This window comes from Neopsephotus bourkii, unplaced genomic scaffold (genome assembly GCF_033783945.1).
Source record: "Neopsephotus bourkii isolate Nb327-2 ecotype Australia unplaced genomic scaffold, CSIRO-AGI_Nbou_v1 NB_1778, whole genome shotgun sequence".
Classification (NCBI taxonomy): Eukaryota; Metazoa; Chordata; class Aves; order Psittaciformes; family Psittacidae; genus Neopsephotus; species Neopsephotus bourkii.
In genome coordinates this window covers 238068-258125 of record NW_026902252.1, presented here as the reverse complement: position 1 = coordinate 258125, position 20058 = coordinate 238068, and the positions used below count along the sequence as shown (strand labels likewise).

The window sequence follows — 20058 nt, the reverse complement described above, 5'->3', positions numbered from 1 at the left end:
GTGTGATGGGTTATAGGGCAGTACTGGGTGTGAGAAGGGCTGTGAGCTGTACAGAGGGGCCACATGGTGGGAACTGGGATGTGTGAAGGGCTGTAAGGTGGTGCTCAGGAGCTAGAGACAAGGCAGTGACTGCGGGTGGGTGAGACAGAGGCAAGCAGCACACAAAGGATGCAGAGCATCAGCAGGGCTGTGGGGCAATGCATGCTATCAGGACCAAGAGTCTGCCTGACAGAGACAGTTTACCCAGCCCCAAAACACCCCTCCAAGGCCACAGACCAACCTGGTGAGAGACCCTGAGCTGACCTGGGACTGCAGAGAAAGGGGAGCACACAGCCTTGCAGAAACACAAGGTTTGGCACAATGAGGCAGATGCCTCTTTTTAAGACATGACTGTGAATAACACGCTGATGCTTCAGTGTCTGTGTTGTGTGGGAGCTGAGATTGGTGGCATCATGCTGAAACTGGATGGAAAGGAGCTGGGATTTTCTGTGCTAGCTTCTCCTGCAACCTGGAGGCCTCCGGGACTGGTGCCTGTCTCTGGCTGTCACAGTGGCTATGATACGCTTATTTCTCTCTCTGTCTCTTCCCAGCACTGCCAAAGGGAGGTACCTGGCTGCTCTTCTGGTGGTTGCTGATGCTGAGCTTCGTTGCGGGGTCAGGGAAGGGGGCAATTGGTAGCATCAGTCCCACATGGCACCCTCTCAACCGTGCCCTCACCCTGCCCAACCCTCCCAGGCTGAGGATGGAGCTGGGAGGGAGTGACACAGAGTCAATGCGCAGCCCTACTGAAGCAGCCCTTGGTGGTCCCACCAGGGCCACCTGCAGAGCACTAGTCCCAGACGGTGACTTCAGCATGAGAAGAAAGGCTCGTTCCCAAATAGCGCATCCTCGACAGGTCCATCCATCATCTCCCGAGCTCTGCCAGCTTATTAACAGATGTTGTCCTGTCCCCAGAGGACGGAGAGGGAGGGAAACAAACGGACTGAACTACAGATGGCTGGCAGAGCCATCCCCATGCTCGCTGCTTCGGGCTGCCTTGGGCAAGCAATGCACAGGAGAGTGAGCCTGTTAGGATGGTAAAAGCAGGCAAGATGTGCTGCACAGGGTGGGGGGATCAGTGGCACTGACCCCAACAGGCTGGGGTGATAACTGGGGACCCACTTAGGTGATAGAGAGCTGGAGGTGTGCTCTGCCAAGCACAGGTTTGTGCTGGGTTTTGTAGGCTCTGCCTGTGACACTGGGAGCAGCAGTGTGGATGTGCGAGTGTTGAGCTGGGCTGCAGGCGAAGGTCGCTGCTGTCCCATGTGCACTGTGAAAGCACACTGTGAGATGAAACTGCAAGGACAGACAGAGCCTTGGCTGGGTTTTACAGGAAGGTGGCACTGGCGGCAGAAAGAAGATGCTAGTAGGAGGACTTCTGGTGGTCCACAGAGGCAGGGCCCTTAGGCACAGATTTAGGGTATAAATTGCATGAAATAATTAAAAATGAGAAATCTCCACCTTCTGCAGGGCTCCTGGGAGGGAGGTGGGATGAGCTGGGTGCAGTGCAGACAGCAGGACAACCATTCTGTAGTGGCTTCAGGTTTTGGTGGCTTCAGCGCATGCTGCAACCATAACTGTGGAGCACTGTGATTTTAGACCTGGGGCATTTGATTGGATTTGTCTCACTGGCCACTTCTCTGCTGGTTTGCTTTTACCAGAGCTAAGCCAGGAGGTCCTGGTTTCCCACATGGCACTGGCCTGGCATCAGAGAGCTCCTGTAGGGATTTCGTATCCTGTGCAGGTTCCAAGCTGGTGCCCTCTCCTGTGCCTATGAAGGGGTTCCCACATGTGTCCTGCTCCCATCTAAAGCAAGCATTGAGACACACAGAGGTGCATGACCCCGTCCAAATCAGTGCCTGCCCCAACCCCAGTTGCTCTCTGGGCCTCCCCATGTTCTCATGCTGTCCAGGCTCCCAATGGCTCTGCCCTGGTGCACAAATTCACCTGTAATTTGTCATTTAGGATAATTTTCCTCTTGAGTGCATCTAAAATAATTGTGAGTCATTGCTACGGGTAATTAACAGGGTTTATTTTTACAGCATTGAACACTAAGTGATTACAACTGCTTGGTACAAATCTGCTTTACAACTGCTTGGTACAAATCTGCTGTGCTTCGTGTTCCCATCCTTCCCCCATCTCTCCATACTTGATGTAGCACTGGTTTCTCTGCCCTTAATTAACTATTTTGGGGAGGGGAACCACTCCAGTGCCTCTTGAATCAAGAGTCCCTGGTTGCTGCGTGGATAGAGGTGACAATGGTTTGCAAGACCAAGGAGGATTCACACAAGTTGAAGGCGACATTTACACTGCCAAGCATGGGCAGTGGGGCTGCGTCATCACAGGGGCATTTGGTAAAGGCAGGGAGTCCCTGGCCCTGTTAGTGTGTGGCATCAGGAGAACCAGTCAGCACCAGAGCATGGCAAATGTCCTGGGTTCTCCTTGGTGCAGTGGCTAGGGACAGCAAACCTCCTCTCCAGGTCTGCCTGCCCTGTGTCCTCTGCTCTTCTGATGGATGGTCCTGGGGAGATGAAATGTGTCAGGAAGGTTGGGGAGCAAAGCCAGCCCTGAGCTGCATCAATTTCCCCCTAAGTCACATCTGCCTTCCCTTGCATCCCCAGTTTGGGCATTCCTGTTCCTTGCCCTTATGCCCTTTAGGAAATGGAAGAGCAGGAATTTAGAAGCAAACTCTGCAATGGTTGAGCTTCTCTTTTCCAGCCTGCTGTACCAAGACATGACACCAACCTGTGACACCAACATCTCTGGCACATGCAGTGTGTGTACATCCTGCTGATGCTCTTGCTCCCCTGTCTATAAGGTAGCACTCGGTGCAAAGTGCCACAGAAGCTGGTGACAGTAAAGAGAGACCAGCAAGGCACCAGGGACGCATGTGGATGAAGCCCTGCCTTCAGCTGCTATAGCTGGAAGTAGCTCAGTTATAGAGTCTGGTTTATTACTGTGCAGTGTGTGATGTGTGAAATATGCTGGTATCACAGGGAGATCTGTGGCAGGGGAAGGAGTGCTGTTAATAAGAAAACAAATCAGCACCTAGAAAGCAGAACAAGCAGACAGACCCAGACCACCAAGGATGCTGGATCACAAACAAAACCCTTCTACATGTCTGGAAGCAACAATTGAGGCTGAATGCAGAGCTGGCGACAGGGGCTGAAGGTATTACCACCTCGGTAGGGAAAACTGAAATGAGTCAGAGCCAGGAATAGCGCTTGAGTCACTGGAACTGGTCCTAGAAATGCTTGATGAATACAGGGACCCAGGCAGAGCCTGGTTTTTCCTTACTTGGAATGGAAATGTGCAGGAGAGGGCAGATCCTTCCCCGCCTAGGCAGGCACTTGACGCGCCACATGTCACTGTGGAGCTAATCGATTTTCCTAACGAGAGAAGAGACGAGCTGTTTGTTTGTGTGACAAATGATTCACCCAGGGGGCTGCTGGAGAGCTGGGGTTGGGATGGAGCAGGCTGATGCCATCGCGGGTGTGGGATGAGCGTGTGTGCTCCTGCCTCGCAGCCCCAGCCGCAGCATGAGGCAGAGCCACCGGAGGCAGGAGGTGTTGTCAGAAGAAACTCAGCCTGGCTCGCTTGGCTTTGCTGTCCCTCCACAGAGCTCGGTGTGCGCTGAGAGCTTGCAGCAAGGTGACACAAAAGAGGGTGTTTTCTCTTTGTTTTGTGAAAGGAAGACATTTGTCCAGAGAAGCTGTGGCTGCCCCATCCCTGGCAGTGTTCAAGGCCAGGTTGGACACAGGGGCTTGGAGCAAGCTGCTCCAGTGGAAGACGTCCCTGCCCGTGGCTGGGGTTGGAGCTGGATGAGCTTTAAGCTCCCTTCAACCCAAACCACTCTGATTCTGTGATCCTATGAAGGAATCTGCTCTGTGTAGCAGTGCACCAGGGTCAGAGGACAAGCACCGCCATGTCCCAGGAGTGGAGCTTTTAGTTATTGAAACCCTTGCCATAGATGCTGCTGGGCACACCCAGAACAAGCAGTGGGGCAGCTCCTGTTAAAGAGCTCTGCACTGCATAGACTGTGGCTCTTATAATAGTGAGGTGATTTCCAGTGCTGGTCCCGAGGCCAGGCAATGGCCCTGAGCTGCATCAGGGAGGGTTCTGGGCAGCAGGGAGGAGGGAAGCACCTCCAGCTTTATAGGCAGGTCAACAAAAGCAAAAGCACCGGGGTCTGCCTGTGGAACAGTGGGGAACAGGGACCAGGGTGGCAGCAGTACAGCCTGGGAGAGAGACAAAAGCAGTCTTCACAGGGCTGTTTTCCCATGCACTGAATGGGGGTGAGAGCCGGGTCCAGGTTGGTGCTGCTGGGCTGTGCTGAGCTGTGGGATGCTCCTCATGCAGGCGCATCCCCCTGACCCTTCCCTCCTCCGCAGCCTGCCAGCTGGGCTTCTACAAGTCAGCCCCTGGGGACCAGCTCTGTGCCAAGTGCCCCTTGCACAGCCACTCGGAGAGCCGGGCTGCCCGCGTGTGCCGCTGCGACAGCAGCTTCTACCGGGCCCTGCAGGACCCCCCCTCGGCCGCCTGCACACGTGAGTACCCCAACATGAACCATCCATGGGCAGGCATCACATCCACAGCCCCTGCAGATGATGCACCCCACAATGCACTGTGGCAGCCTCAGCACTGGGTCTCCCCTTGACACATGAGCTGAGACCCCCTTTGCTGCACTCCCTCAGTGCTCTGTGTCTCCCCTTCATCCTGTTCCTCTCCCAGCATCCTTGCTCCTCTCCCAAGGGTGTCTCCTGTGATGGAGTAGGGTAAGATCATGGCTCGACCTGCTCACACACCAGCCACTTGCTGGCTGCTCTCCTTTGCACAAATGGGGAGGGTGATCAGACCCAAAGGGCAGCACGAGTGTTGCTGTGTTCTCCGGGACACTGGCACTAAGGTCTGTCATAGGGTTTCAGCTCAGCTCTCTGCAATGGGCTGCTTTGAGGGGTTCAGTACTATTAAAAGGGGACAAGAATATCCCAGGAGCCCTCCTCCTCTCTGTAGCTGGTCCAGGAGGGAAGAAGGGTGGATGGCTACTAGCTGATGCCAGGGTGAAAGACATGTCAGCAACATCTGACTTGTGTTTCCCTAGGGAATATCCACCCAAGACTGTTAAACTCCCCAAGAAACACCAGTTTACCCTTCCCTTTAGATGAGCAGGTCCTATTCTCCACTGTTCAGCCCGTCCACACCTTGGCTCTTCCCCCAAAAGACTTCATGCATCCCCACTGCTTCCTGCTTCCCCCCAAACAAACATCAGCTCTTTCCTGCCTGGCATTTGGCATCATGATCCAGAACATCTCACCTCCATGGCACTTTAACCTGAGACCTGTCTGTGGAGCGTTCCCCACTCTGGGCAGCGTTTCCCTGCAGCATCATTTGCACGCACAGCTACAAATGTCAGCACCTTTGCCACGTGCCCATGACAACAGCGGCGTGCCCAAGGCGCATCCCTCCATCGGTCCCATGCTTCGCAGCCCCCACTCTGCCTGAACCTCCGCTTCTTTCCCAGGCCCCCCCTCTGCTCCCGTGAACCTGATCTCCAGCGTCAATGGCACCTCGGTGACACTGGAGTGGGGGCCGCCCCTGGACAAGGGGGGCCGCGCTGACATCGTGTACAACGTGGTCTGCAGGCGCTGTGCGGGCAATGCCGGGCAGTGCGAGGCGTGCGGCAGCGGGATCCGCTTCGTGCCCCAGCAGATGAGCCTGGTGAAGGGCGCGCTGACCGTGACCAACCTGCTGGCCCACACCAACTACTCCTTTTGGGTGGAGGCCGTCAACGGCGTCTCAGACCTCAGCCTGGAGTCCAGGAGAGCCGCAGTCGCCAACATCACGACAAACCAGGCAGGTAGGAGGAGCAGAGGCTTCGCCTCCACCTTTGTGGGTGATGCTGATGTTGCTCTGATGCTGCTCCAACCAGTATCTGCCAAGGGCTGGTTTGGTGATGGGCATGGGACACCCTGGAGAGGAGGGTCCTATCCTCTCTGCTGCAGGGAGCCAGCATGGGCTGCGGACAAGCTGCTGCCCAAGGCAGCAGTGGTTCTCTGCTTCACAGAATCCCTTTTCATCCTCCTTTCCCTCCTCTTCAGCCTGCGGCTGCTGGTAGAGGCTCCTTTCCTGCAGGAGACAGGGGGCACGGAGAACACTTGTTTGTTGACAGGAACATTAAGTGGAGCATGAATCTTTCAGGCTGTTCCTCCAGCCTTCTGTCCCTTCCCAAAGGGCCAAGCAGCAGTTCATGCTCTGCTCTTAGCTCACACCAGTGCCAGGCCCTGGCGGGTGACAGCAGCTGGGGAAAGTCTCTCTCATGCGTGTCTCATCGTTGCAAATCCCTTGATTTGAATTGCTTTTTTCCCCAGGAAATCATAGAATAGTTTGAGGTGGAAGGCACGTTCCAAGGTCTTCAAAGAAGAGACAGAGGCTTTTCAGCAGGGCCTGTTGCAATAGAATGAGGGGTGATGGTTTTAGACTGAAAAAGGGAGATTCAGGTTGGATGTGGGGAAGAAATTCTTTACAGTGAGGGTGGTAAAAAACGGACACAGGTTGCCCAGAGAGGTGATGGATGCACCATCCCTGGAGACATTTGAGGCCAGGGTGGATGTGGTTCTGGACAACCTGATCTAGATGTCCCTGTCATTGCAGAGGGGTTGGAACTAGATGAGCTTTGAAGGTCCCTTCCCATCCAAACCATTCTATGATTCTATGGTTCTATTTCAATCTCTCTGCTGGGAAGTGGATGCTGAGCAGACGCTGCAAAACCAGCAGGGTTGGGAATTTGGTAGTGATTGAAGTTTAGGTGTGTGCCTGCTCCAGCTCCACACCACAAAGCATCCTGCCCACCTTGAGGGCATGAGGGACCCAGCTATGCTGCATGGGGAGCCCTACCCATGCTGGTGCTGGGCACTCTTGTCGCCCAGTCCCTGAGCAGGACAGGAGCGGGTGCAGCAGTGATGCTCTGGGGCAGATTCCCATCATCCCACCCTGTCCCAGCTCCCTGGGGTCTTGTGTCCCAACAGTGATTTCTGCTCTTCATAGGAGGCAGCCCAAAGAGCTACAGCTGCTGCCTTTCAACCCCTGAGTACCCCACTGCAGACCCTGTGGTCTCTTTTGGTCTTTTGGTGGTCTTGGCAGCCCTGGGGTAATGTTGGACTTGATGATCTTAAAGGTTTTTTCCAATCTGATTCTGCAATTTATGATTCTATGGCTTTAATTAAAACAGAAATATGGCTTAAACCAGGGGTCCTGCATGGGGCTCCAGGTCCAACCCTCCCTGTCATTGTGTCCAGCTGCCCCCACCATGCCCAGCCAGTGGGCATCTAACACCCTGCCATCTGCATCCCCAGCCCCATCCCAGGTCATGGTGGTCCACCAGGAGAGCACAGGCCAGAACAGCGTCACCCTGCTGTGGCAAGAGCCAGACCAGCCCAACGGCATCATCCTGGAGTATGAGATCAAGTACTATGAGAAGGTAACGCAGAACTTGCTGCCACAAACCGGTTCCAGCATGGAACCTGTTGTTACCCTGATAGCAATTGCTGCTGTCAGCCAGCCTTACACAAAGGACTGTCATGGAAGGCTTTGTGGTTGATGTGTTGATGCAGCAAGGTTTTTTGGGGTTGTTTTTCACCAGGACAAGGAAATGCAGAGCTACTCGACTCTGAAATCCAAGGGCACCACTGCCACCATCTCTGGGCTCAAGCCTGCGACCCGGTACATCTTCCAGGTTCGGGCTCGCACGTCCGCGGGCTGCGGGAGGTTCAGTCAGACTGTGGAGGTGGAGACGGGGAAGCCAGGTGAGCGACTGCACCTGTGGGGTGTGGGAAGTGTGGGGCAGGGAGCTTGGGGAATGGTGATGGCCTTCTCCATGGCCACTGTGGGGTGTGGGAAGTGTGGGGCAGGGAGCTTGGGGAATGGTGATGGCCTTCTCCATGGCCACCGTGCCTCTGCTGCATTGAGAGGAAGGCAGGAGGCACATCTAGGGCTGGAGCTTGCAGCTCTTGCTTGAGGTTGCCCTCCTGAAATGTGCTGGTACATTAGAAAGAAGAGGGAGGAAGGACATAGAAATTAAGGCAAGGAAGACATGGTGAGGTCCTGAGACTCCAGACTCCACTCTGTGATGGTTTGCTGTATCACCATGGCTTTCCCACATCTGTGCTTGGTTTTCCCATGTGTAAATGGTCCCTGTATGCTGGGACATCCCCAAAGCTGGGATTGCATGGATGATGAAGACTAGAACCCCATTGGGTTAGGTAGGTTCCTGAGCCCAGCAGAGTCTTTGCACTCTATCTCACCTCCTTCCTACCCTGCTTCTTCCAGTTTCTCTCCGGTACGACACGATGACGATTGTCTGGATCTGCCTCACACTCATCACTGGCCTGGTTGCATTGCTGGTGGTTTTAATCTGCAAGAAGAGGTATGTGTTTTCTGGAGGTCAGTGTGGCTTGTCAGCAAGCAGGGCTGGAGATGTGGGAGATCTTGAGCACAACTTTTCTCTTCTCAACTTGTCCAGAGCATCCATAGGTCAGGAGTTAACAATCAACTTCATTTAGGGGTCACCCTGCCTCCATGTTCCCTGAGGCAGAGCCAGTCTCCAGGCCTTCCCCTCATTGGCAATCCTGGGCTAAAAGTCTTTCCCAACCTGGTTGATTCTATGATTCTATGTCAGCAGACTAGCAGTAGTGATAGCAATAGCCATAGCAATAGCAGAACCAGCACCAGTGCCAGTACAAGGGCTGACTGGATGGGCTTAGGGTAGGTCCTCCCAGGCTGCCTACAGCCCTGGCCCACCCTGCCTTTGGGCTGCTGGGGGGAGCAAGGGACAAGAGCACCTCTTCTGACCTGTGTGTCCCCATGGCAGGCACTGCGGGTACAGCAAGGCTTTCCAGGACTCCGATGAGGAGAAGATGCATTATCAGAATGGGCAAGGTAGGACCCCCCCTGCTGCTGCCTCTGGGGTGTGAAGGACCCTGTGGATGGGCAGGAGTCTGGATCATACCCCCTGGAATTGCTGTGGTTTCCAGAGGGAAGGGGTTTGACCACCAACTGCTTCTGGGGATGTGTCTAAGAGCTAAACAGGGGCTCTGACCCCAGGGACATCCTTGTGATGGGGTTTGAGGGGATTGCACAGCATGAGATGGGACTATGGTGGCTCATCCCGAATAGCAGCAGGCCAGAAGAGTGGTGGCTTGATGGAGGGGGACAATCACATTGAGGAGACCTGGGCAGCTGGTCTGATGCCAAAGAGTGCCTTAAGTTCCCTTGTGGCTGCAGCCTCTGTGGCTCCTCAGCATGTCAACCCGACAGTCCTGCCCTTGCCCATCCTCTGGGTGCCCCTACTTCTTAACAGAGCTGCTTGAAAAAGCTTATCTCCTTTCTCCCCTTTGAAACCTGCAGTGAAGTTCCCCGAGTCCAAGTTCTATGTGGACCCTCACACGTATGAGGACCCCTGCCAAGCTGTGCATGAGCTCACCCGTGAAATTGAGGCCTCCCGGATCAAGATCGAGAAGGTCATTGGGTCTGGTGAGTCCCTGGGCCAGGCTGCCTCTTCACATCATGTCTGATGAGGGAAATCCAGTCTGAGGTTACACTGGAGCATCAGCACGGTGCTCACCCAGGGCTTCATCCGCTCCATATCCTGTTAGAGACCAAAGTCATGGGGAGAGTGGGAGCTTTTCTGATGCATGAAATAAGCTCCTTGGAGGCAGCCCTGTGTGGGAGGGCTGCTGGTGTGGCACCGACAGCTCAGGCTGACACAGCAGATGGCTCAGCCTGTCTTGTGTGGGCACTGCGACGCGGCCACCCTGCTTTGAAACCTCGGAGCAAGCATCTACAGTGACAAAATGCAAATGAAATCGTAGCAAAATGGCACGTTTTCAACACAAAAAGGGGCTTTTTTGCAGGGAAGCACAGGGCAGAGATGGCAATGGAGGTTCACCAGCAGCACCCCAAGGGCTTACCCCAGAACAGCATTGGGACATCCTGCTGCTCTATGACTTTGTTCATTAAAAGCAGTAAAGCAAGTGCCACTGTAATCGCTGTTACTGGCCCATCACTTTCAGTGTAAGGCATCAGAGGGAGGTGGTATCTGAGATTCCTGCCTGGTTGCCAGAGGTGGCACTGGAAGCTGGAGATGGGAAACCCTTTCTGTGCTCAGAGGCAGTGATGCACAAAGAGCCCGGGAGTCCTGAGGGGATTGATCACAGCAGACGGGGTGATCCATGGTGCTGGTGGGTCAGTCCAACACGCTCAGGAGCTTCCCATGCCCTTCCCTTGCCTTGCAGGGGAGTCTGGAGAGGTGTGCTACGGCCGCCTGAAGCTGCCAGGGAAGAAGGAGATTCCTGTGGCCATCAAGGCACTGAAAGCTGGTTATACAGAGAAGCAGAGACGAGACTTCCTGAGCGAGGCCAGCATCATGGCACAGTTTGACCACCCCAACGTCATCCACCTGGAGGGGGTGGTGACCAGGAGTATGTTGCTGGTGGGGACGGGATGCTGGTGGGCAGAACAGGGGTGTATCTCCCTCTGGGCACCCTGCGAGATGAGGGTCAGGGCTCGCTTCGGGGGTACTCATTCCTCCAGCTGCCCCAGATGCCCACTTCTCAGTTGTCCATTTACTGGGGTCCCCTCCATCCCACCCCCTTGCCTTCTCTTACAGGACAGGTTTCCCATGTGGCAGTTCTTCACCTTGCTCTGCAGCAGCCCCAGGTCAGGGTTATTGGTTTAGGAGATGTTCTGCCCATTAGTGTTTATTTTAAAGGCTGCCTGTGTTGCATCATAATTTGAAGTCTTCCTCCAAAAAGCACATTCTGATGCAAAGCATTATGCTAATGGCATGTAGATTTCAGCAGGATAAGGAAGCTGACCTAGACACATCAATAGCACCGGGAGGGAGGGGTAAGTGTCGGGGTTATTGCCACATCCCCAGTGCTGTGCCCGTTCTGTATGGCGCAGGGGTGAGACCACCCTGGGGGTGGGTGCAGGAGGATGCATTCACGTCTCTTCCAGTAAAAGCCTGGCACTGGGCTTCCCAGAGGAAGGTGACTTCTCTGCTAACTTGACCTCCCTTGTCTTCTGCAGGCAAATTGGTAATGATTGTTACAGAATACATGGAGAACGGCTCGTTAGACACCTTCCTCAGGGTAAGGAGCTCTTTTGTGTTTTGATTCATTGCACATCCCCATGGGCTGAGTGAGTGGAGGAAGCTGGCTCCTGCTCCTCAGCCTCACGGCCGCTGCAACCCCTGCAAAAGAGGGGTGTGCTCTGGGCTCTCACCTCTACAGTAGACATCAGCTCCAGGGTATCGTGCCCAGCTCCATGGTGAAAGCAGGGACACCAGCCTGAGCTGCATGTCAGAGGCTCTGGGAGGGCAGGAAGCAGGCTCTGGGACAAGACAGAGGCACTGGGGCTTGAAGAGGTACTAAGTCAAATACAAGAGGTCCTAGGGGGTTAGTTTAATGAGAGCAGCATCAATAGGATGCTGGCAAAAACCATGGATGAACTCTGGGATATTTCCTTTCCAGAAACACGATGGGCAGTTCACCATTATCCAGCTGGTGGGCATGTTGCGTGGCATCGGAGCAGGCATGAGGTACCTGTCTGACCTGGGCTACGTGCACCGGGACCTGGCTGCCCGCAACATCCTGGTGAACAGCAACCTGGTCTGCAAAGTGTCTGACTTTGGCCTCTCTCGCATCCTGGAGGATGACCCCGATGCTGCCTACACCACCACGGTGCGTGGCTCCTAGAGCTGCAGTGTCTTACTGAGCCTTGCCAGTGGTCATTGCCCTGGCCACTGACAGGTGGAGAAGTTGGATGCTCTCAGGTGAAGATAGGCAGGGTAGGACCAGAGGTAGTCACCTCAGTGCTGCTATCTGGACCAAGAGCATGAACCCACAGAGCTTTTGAGTATTTTCCTTCATCCAGGGACATCCCAGAACTGAGGTGTGCAGTGAACAGAGCAGGGAGATGATCAAACCTCTCCAAATGGACAGCTCCTGTGGGCACACGTGGCTTATTGCACAGGGACAGTCCCATGTCCCTGCTGGAGTCCTTCCATAGGCTGTAGCTCCATCCACTCCTTCAGTTGTTCCATAGCCATGGGTCAGTGGGTGTTATGGTAGACTCAGCAGCAGCGTGGCCACACAATAGTTTTTCCATGTGATTTTGCCTCATTCAGGGGTGTGGAAAGGGTGGGAATTGGCTTTGCAGCCCAGGTTATTTTGGTTTGATGAAGACACTTCTGTCTGTGAAGCCTTTTTAAGACTTTTCTGGCCAACCTGACAGCTCTGGAGTTTGATGTGCTGCTCCACTGGAGGCCACCAGACGTGAAATGAAGTACATAGAGGGAATGTGCTCTTTTAGTTCTTCTCTGGCCATGAAAGGAGGAATTAGTGTGCTGCCCAGGCACACCTCTGGCTGGGAAAATGTTGTGGATAGACAGCTCCTGATGGAGGCCAGTTTGGAGCTGCAGCTGAGGAGTCTGAGCATCCTTTTTCAGAAGGACAAAGGCTAAAGAAGCAGAGCTTCAAGTTGCTTTGGGTTAGCTGATGGCAATGCCCAAAGCAGCTGCAGCTTTGAGGGATGAGCACACAGTGGCCTACCCTGGAAACCATGGCCTTCATGCTTTTTGCTTGGCTTCAGCCAAGAGAAGAATTGAGCTGGAATGTGTCCTCTGTGTGTCTTTGTATTCACCTGCTCCCTTTGGTATCTCAAAGGCAGATACCTTTTGTGATATTCCAAATTCTTTAGTTCTGGGGAACGCTCCTGCTGCTTGGTTCAAGTACAGCATCCTCTTCATCTTGGCATTGGGACTGTCAGAGGAAGGGTCAGAAGAGTCACAAGATCAGCTAGGGCTTCATGGTGGCATACAGACACACACAGCCTGGCCTTCCTCCCACTAAGCCTGTCTTTGACCTTTTCCTCCACTGTTCCTCCCTTTTTCAGGGGGGGAAGATCCCCATTCGCTGGACGGCTCCGGAGGCCATCGCATTCCGCAAGTTCTCCTCAGCCAGTGACGTGTGGAGCTACGGCATCGTCATGTGGGAGGTGCTGGCCTACGGCGAGCGCCCATACTGGAACATGACCAACCGGGATGTGAGTGCACAGGGGCACGGGGCAGCACGGTGCATCCCTGCCTCTCCTCCGGCTCCCTCCCAGTGAGGGCTGGGGAAATGGGACCCAAAGAGCAACCCTTGCCTCTTCTCACCTCCCCACGGGGCTGTGCACACTGTGCTTGTCCCCTCAATGGGGACATCAGCGTGATGCCCATCACTGCACTGCACAGATTTCCCCTTGCAGCACCATGGCTCCTAGCTGTGCCTGGTTGTGAGCACTGTGGGTCGCCCCATCCCTGTCTGTTGCTCTGTACAAGACTTTGTGCTGCTTGGAGAGCTTCAGCACATGTGCCACCTTTCCCATTCCCTGGAAGGGGTCAGAGCTTCCCTAGGAGCACTGCAGCCCCACTGCATTATCCTGGTTGTTCTGTCCTGCACCCAGGGTTGCGGGTCCATCATTTCTACTGCCCATGTGAGGCTGCTGAGAGCACCAGGCTTGCATCACTTGGCAGTCAGCTTTGGGCTTGCCAGAATTATGTGGAGCTGCTCTTACCTCAAGAGTGGCATAAAAACTATAGGCAAACGTAGGTTGTGTTCCTGATTATAACCTGGGAGCAATAGTTCCAAAAGGAGGTGATAAAATGAGTATTTTGACTGCAGAACCACAGAACTTCCTTTTTACTTTCACCTACAGGGACTATACACCTATTTGCCTTCTCCCTGCTGTGGGAGTCCTGAGAATACCCTCTCCCAAGTGGTTTTAGTATTTTAGAAAGTGGCCTTGGTGACAACAAGGAACGGATGCAGTGCTTGCACTGCCTTCTCCACACAGTTCTTCAAGCAGGGCTTCCTCTGAGCAGCAGCAAGCCCAGAATGACTGAGTGTGAGTGAGGGTCTCATGGCTTGTCTGCTGGAGGGAAGCTGCAGTATTTTAGGCCTATTGGACACCATAATAAATCCACAGTGATTTCTGTGTCTGTTTGGTATCCAGCTTGCTCCCAGCTGGCTTCACGTGGCCCACTGGAAATCCTTTTGTTCAGCATCAATCTTGTGCACACCTCACCCCTGCTTCCCCATCTGAGGGTACCAGCAGCTCACGCACCAGGGATCATCCTTGTGTGCCATTATCCAGGCTGCTGGGACTCACTTAGGGTGCAGCTCCTGACTCCTGCCTTCCTCCCAGGTCATTAACTCGGTGGAGGAAGGCTACCGCCTGCCTGCCCCCATGGGCTGCCCCACGACCCTGCACCAGCTGATGCTGGACTGCTGGCAGAAGGACCGCAGCGAGAGGCCACGCTTCTCCCAGATCGTTGGCATCCTGGATAAGCTGATCCGCAACCCGGACAACTTGAAGTGCACGGCCACCGTGAACCGGTAAGGGCTGCGTGATGCGCTGGTGCTGGGCAGAGCATGTGGGTTGCAGTGAAGGAGGGGTGGTTCTGTCCAGCTCCATCAGCAGTGTGTTCCCTTGTGACCATGGTCATGCACAGGACTCATGGGCACGGATTAGGGTGGGCACATCACTGCCTTGCTCCATGGTCTGGGGTAGCAGTGATTCCTGCCCTCTCCTCCCCTCAGTCTCTTCAAGCTGGACCTCACAGCCTGGCCATCGAGGACCAGCACCTCGTCTAACCCATTTTTACCTTGCTCCCAGGTTCACCCAAACACCCTTTGACAGGGGCCTCCTGGACCTGGCCACCTGCCTGACTGTGGAGGACTGGCTGGACTCCATCCGACTGGGGCACTACCGGGACAACTTTGCCATGGCAGGATACTCCTCCCTGGGCATGGTGATGCGCATGAACATCGAGTGAGTACCAGAGAACAAACAGCACCTGCACCTTCCCACTACCCTCAAACAGTGACTGTCCTGCCTTGGTTTGCTCAACCTAGTCAGTCGTTTATGCCAGAGATATAACCCTAAGGAAAAGGTGTTGAGATCTATGATGTCCAAGGCAGTGCTGACCTTTTGGAGAAGGTCTGGGAGTTGTTCTTGAAAGGGTGTGAGCACCAGGTCACCTCTGTGATTTCTCCCCAATGTCATCATAGATTCATTGGTAATTTGGGTTTTAAAGTGCCTCATGAGGTCATACAATCCAGATTATATGATAGATATCAGGTTGCTGTCTCCTTGTTCTTCTCACCTTTGTTTCCCTGGCAAAAGGTTTGTCTGGATCAGAGCATGGCTGTGCCATACTGCACAGCTTCGCTGGGATCACTGGCAAACAAACAGAGCTGGAGGCATCTCAGATCTTCTTCAGACCCCAGAGCACTGGACTGGCTCCTTGCTCCAGTGCAGCTGGGCAGGGAGGTACCATCTAGGGCCTTGGTGTGAGTGCAGGGTCATAGCCAAGTGACCAAGGCTGAGTTAAGCAGGGAGAGCTGCGGAAGATGTGTCTGACCCATCCTCCTCTTGCTGTAAGGAGCTGCCACTTGTACAGGGGTCTCCAAGTTTGCTCATGCTCCAAGCAGTACCAGAAAAGGTGGTGACTGTATTTGCTCCTATCCCGGGCTTACATTCCCCATCCCTTGGTATTAGCGTTAGTGCCAGGGCTGACAACAGCCTCACCTGCCTCTGAGAAGACTTCTTCCCTGTCAGAAGGCATGGAGCTGCCAGATGGTTCCTGTGACTGGGGAAGGATGTGACAGTGCACACCTCATCCGAGGTGCAGCAGGTTGAGAAGGAGCCAGTGAAAGGGAAGATGGAGGGACACAGACAGAGGGTTGTCATGCATTGACTGGGGGCTGTACTTGGGGCCTTTGCTGTGGGATTGAGCTGATACTGATCCTCGTTTCTCATGCACATCAGGGAAGCTCTAGAGTGGGGAAGGCTCATCATCCATCCGTCTTTCTGACTGGGTTATCTGAGGGCATCGCACTAAAACTGAATCCAATTTCAGATCATCGATCTTGTCACCTGCTAGCTTGTCAGGAGTGATCCCACTCCTGCTCCCCCTGGAGCTGTCACAGCAGTCCTGTCAGGAGGATATGGCAGCCTTTGTGTCCCTGGGAGGATGCTCATGGACCCTCAGCAGTAACAGACTTGTGCTAATGGGCAAGTGGAGAGGAGCCAGATATGAGGTCCTGGGCTGGTCCATGGGGTGCATGCATGGGGAGGAGCAGTGCCTCTGTCCAGGTCCAGCCCTTGGGGTGTCTGACAGTGTCTTTGCTCTCCAGGGACATTCGGAGTCTGGGCATCACCATGATGGGCCACCAGAAGAAGATCTTGAGCAGCATCCAGGCCATGAGATCCCAGCTGCTGAACACAAACGGCCCCAGGAGGCATCTCTGATCACCAGCTTTGCAGACCTGCAATGGGCATTCCTTAACACTTACCCTGGCAAAGGGGCAGCAGGGTGGTGAGCAGGAAAAGGGGCACCAGATCAGGACCTGGAACCCCACCAGCATCTCTTTGATTTCAGCATCAGTGGAAATGTGCTTTCCAGATACCTCGATGGTCCTGCTGCCTCCTTCCCCCATCTGAAGGGGGGAGCAGACTTCCAAGCAGGCAAGGGACATGTCATGCCTCTCTCCATCTTCTACTGTGTCTCTATGGCACTGGGGGTCCCCACACAACTATGCAGGACAGGGGGTAACCCTTTCACACAGCAGGATGGCCCCAGCAGATGGAGGAGTATCAGACGCAACAGCAATACCAGGAGCAGTGGGACTATGCTTGTCATGGCACACAGCTCCTTTGGACCTGACAAGTGGGGAGTTCCGCAGGCTGCCACACAGCAGAGACAGCCCTGCTCCCACTACCTCCCAGTTCCAGCGCACTCCAGCCTGGACCTCCTGAACTGCACCAGCCTGCAGGTGCCTTCATGGTCCACCTCTACCAAGCCCAGGAGAACGGGGGGACCTGGTGGCAGTGCCAGGAAGAGCAGAGGAAGCTTCCCCAGCATGGAGGAGCATTGGGCAGGGTCTGCTCTCTGGAGCCTCAAGAAGCTCCATGATGCTGCGGGAGGCTCTCCACCTCCTGCCTGCCATGTCAGCTGCAAAGGAGGGTTCTGAGCAATGCTTCCAGGTGCAATCCCACATGGCTGAGGACAGCAGGTCTGGGAAAAGAGGGTCTTGAGCACGACCCAGCTGGTGAGCCTGGTGGCTGGGAGGTTGGACTTCCCTCCACAGCTCTCCTCTCTTCCACAGGAGCATCTCTTCTAGCTGAGCAATGGCCTCCGAAGACTTGTGGAGCTGGTCTGAGAGGCTGAGCTGGCTGCAGATGCAGATGGGGGGCAGGCTGTGGTCTGGGAAGGTTTCTCTTGGGTGTAAATACAATTTTCTAAGGGTTTGGGAACTGTTTTGCTGAAATACGATGTTAAGTACACAAGAACGGTCTCAAAGCACAGAAGCCTCAGTCATGGGGCTGAACTCACTGCAAAAAATACCTACTGGGAGCACGGCTGGGGAGGGGGGAAGTACTGGAAGGGACTCACAGTGACTGCCAGGGACCAGCCTGGCCCACAGCATCGTGTCCTTAGCTGTGGCGCTAATCCAGCATCACTCGAATGCAGGTACTGGTAGGATGTGGCCTGAGGTCTGCTCCTCCCAGTGCTGTTTGGGCACAATGGGGTTTGGGGGGGAGGGTTGAAGCCATTTCTCAGCTGCAATAATCCTGGCTAAACTGGGCTTTCTGGGGCTCATTTAGCTTTCCATCCAGGGTGGTTATGTCCTGATGGATTCTCTGACTGTGGCGGGCACTTTACTTCTTCCTATGGAAGCTTTTTGTAATGGGGGACAGATGCAATGTGTTGTTTAATTTGTATTGCACCCTGTGTCCTGCACTCAGACCTTCACACCCACCCTGCAGTCAGCATCATGACGGAGGGCAGTCTGTGCCCTGCAGCACAAGATGGTAGGTACTGGCCATGTCCTCTCTTCCCAGCATTTGGGACACCCCGGAGGGTGAGTCCACCATGGGTGAACAGGGGAGAGCAGAGGGCAGGCCAGTGCCACAGACCTGTGTCTTTGGGGTTTGCTGGGCAACCCCAGTGATGTGGCTGCAGGATCTGAGGTTGGGAGCTGCCTGATGCCCCTTTCCAAGGTAGTCCATGAGTCAGACCCTGCAGCCTGGGGTCATTGGGCTGCTCCGGGCTGCAGGGATGGTGGGGCAGGGTTTGCCTTTTGTGTTCAGAGTGTGCACCTCCTCCTGAACAATAAAATTCCTTCTTCCCATGGGCCATCCCCTTGCCTGTTATTGTCGCTGTGGGCTGCTCCATCACTTTCAGGGACCTCTGAAGGTCACCTCATCCCACTCCTCCACATGCATGTTCAGTGCTCAAAGCTGTGCAGGTCCTGCTCAGACCCTCACCCACAGGGACAGTCACCATGTCACACCTTGCTCACATCACACTGCTGGCACTGGGCACAGCGGGGCACCCTGGGAACGCTGGGACAGGTCAGTCCTCACCAAGGACCCACATTTCAGTTGTGAATAAAGCCAGTATCAACACTGTGCAAGGTGTACAAAGTTTTCTTGCATTTCTCAGTCCCAGAGCAAATACTTGATCCATGGATGATGTTGGTGCCTGATTCCTCCCTTCAGGTGTGGGAAGGGGTAGATACACAGCTACTACAGCATCACTTTGGGGGAGGACCATGCCAGCATCACTTTGATGGGGAGGACCATGCTCAGGGAATCACCCCACTCACAACCCTCAGAGTGCAAGGCACCATTGTGTCATTTTTAACACACCATTTGTTCTTCTTCTGGAAGCAACTGCCATGGGATTGTATTACTGGCAAGGGCCACTCACTGGGGGCTCCTCTCCAGGACACAGAGCTACATTTCCAACCTTGTGCAGTGCTCCATGTTCCCAAAGCACTGCCGGCAGTGGGTATCCGGTCCAGCCAGGCTGGGGACAAGGCTGGCACACGGGGATCTGATGGCTGAAAGGGGAAGCAGCTCAGCAGCAAACCCCTTGTGGAGAGGATTTCAGGGACCTCTCCAGGGAAGGAGCTGGTCAAGAGGCAAACTCTTCCATTCGAGGGGAGGCGATGGGAACTCTGGCTTGTGTATGACAGCAAATAAACCTGTTCGTGTATCAAAAGAGCCCTCAGGATTTTCACATCTTGAATATCCCCCAAGAGACTTTAATAGCACTTTCCTGAGTAAAGCAGCTTTTCTTCCCTAATCACGCCCAGCATCACCCCAAGCTATCAGTAAGTCATCTCCGAAGCATCCCGTTTACAGCTGCCCAGGCCAGATTTGCCTGCGCCGTTAGAAGCACGGCTCTGTGAGCTGTATGTGCCTGGAGGTGGCAGTCTGGCCTTGCAGAGCACCCGCAGAGCCCTGCATGGAGCCACCCGCCTTAGCTCTGCACCCATGCTCAGCCTGTGCCCAATAGATGCAGGTTTGCAGGGGTCAGATGCGCTCTGTGGATGGTGCTAACAGATGGTGAACTCTGCTGCCTGTTTACTGATATGACTCCTGTCTGATCACATACCAGCTTAGCCTGCCAAGAAGCCTGTATTCACAAAGCACCTTCCCTCTCTGCTTTTAGCACAGTCACTTAGCATTGTGTCCAAGGAAATTACTCAGGATAACCTGATGTAAGATAGAAACCTGTTGACCTAGACTCCCAGCCACAGATTTTCATTCTGCTGATGCTGAAAGAAGGTGAAGCTGTTCCCAGGCACTCACTGATGTTTTCTGGACCCCAGGCTCTTTCATTCATATAGATTGATTATTATTCATCCTATGAAGATTACTTATCTTCCACCTCACAAAGTTGTCCTGAAAAGTGGCTCTTGTAGGAAGCATTCAGCAGATGCAGTGTCCTTCCCAAACACAGAGAAGGGTGCAAATTACCTGGGTGCACCAAGGGGAGGTGAGTGTATTCTATGCAGACTATGGTGAGAGTTGGTCTTCATGCCTGCAGCTGAGGGAGTGTGGGGTGACAGAGGTAGTTTGGGTGCATGTGTTTTGGTGGATTGATGGGGCAAGAACTTGGTGCTG

At 54.3% G+C, this 20058-nt stretch overlaps 1 protein-coding gene across 1 annotated transcript in view; it reads left to right on the top strand.

The window, feature by feature from the left end:
• Positions 1–16814, top strand: part of EPHA8 (EPH receptor A8) — a 43311-nt gene extending 26497 nt beyond the window's left edge. Inside the window, exons 4-17 of the mRNA XM_061379481.1 lie at positions 4431–4586; positions 5561–5896; positions 7392–7516; positions 7679–7841; positions 8365–8461; positions 8906–8973; positions 9442–9567; positions 10329–10514; positions 11125–11186; positions 11568–11777; positions 12991–13140; positions 14284–14474; positions 14755–14910; positions 16278–16814. Of these exons, the coding sequence (XP_061235465.1) occupies positions 4431–4586; positions 5561–5896; positions 7392–7516; positions 7679–7841; positions 8365–8461; positions 8906–8973; positions 9442–9567; positions 10329–10514; positions 11125–11186; positions 11568–11777; positions 12991–13140; positions 14284–14474; positions 14755–14910; positions 16278–16392 (2141 nt within the window). The 3' untranslated portion in view covers positions 16393–16814. The remainder of the gene's footprint in view (positions 1–4430; positions 4587–5560; positions 5897–7391; positions 7517–7678; positions 7842–8364; positions 8462–8905; positions 8974–9441; positions 9568–10328; positions 10515–11124; positions 11187–11567; positions 11778–12990; positions 13141–14283; positions 14475–14754; positions 14911–16277) is intronic.
• Positions 16815–20058: the final 3244 nt, after the last annotated feature.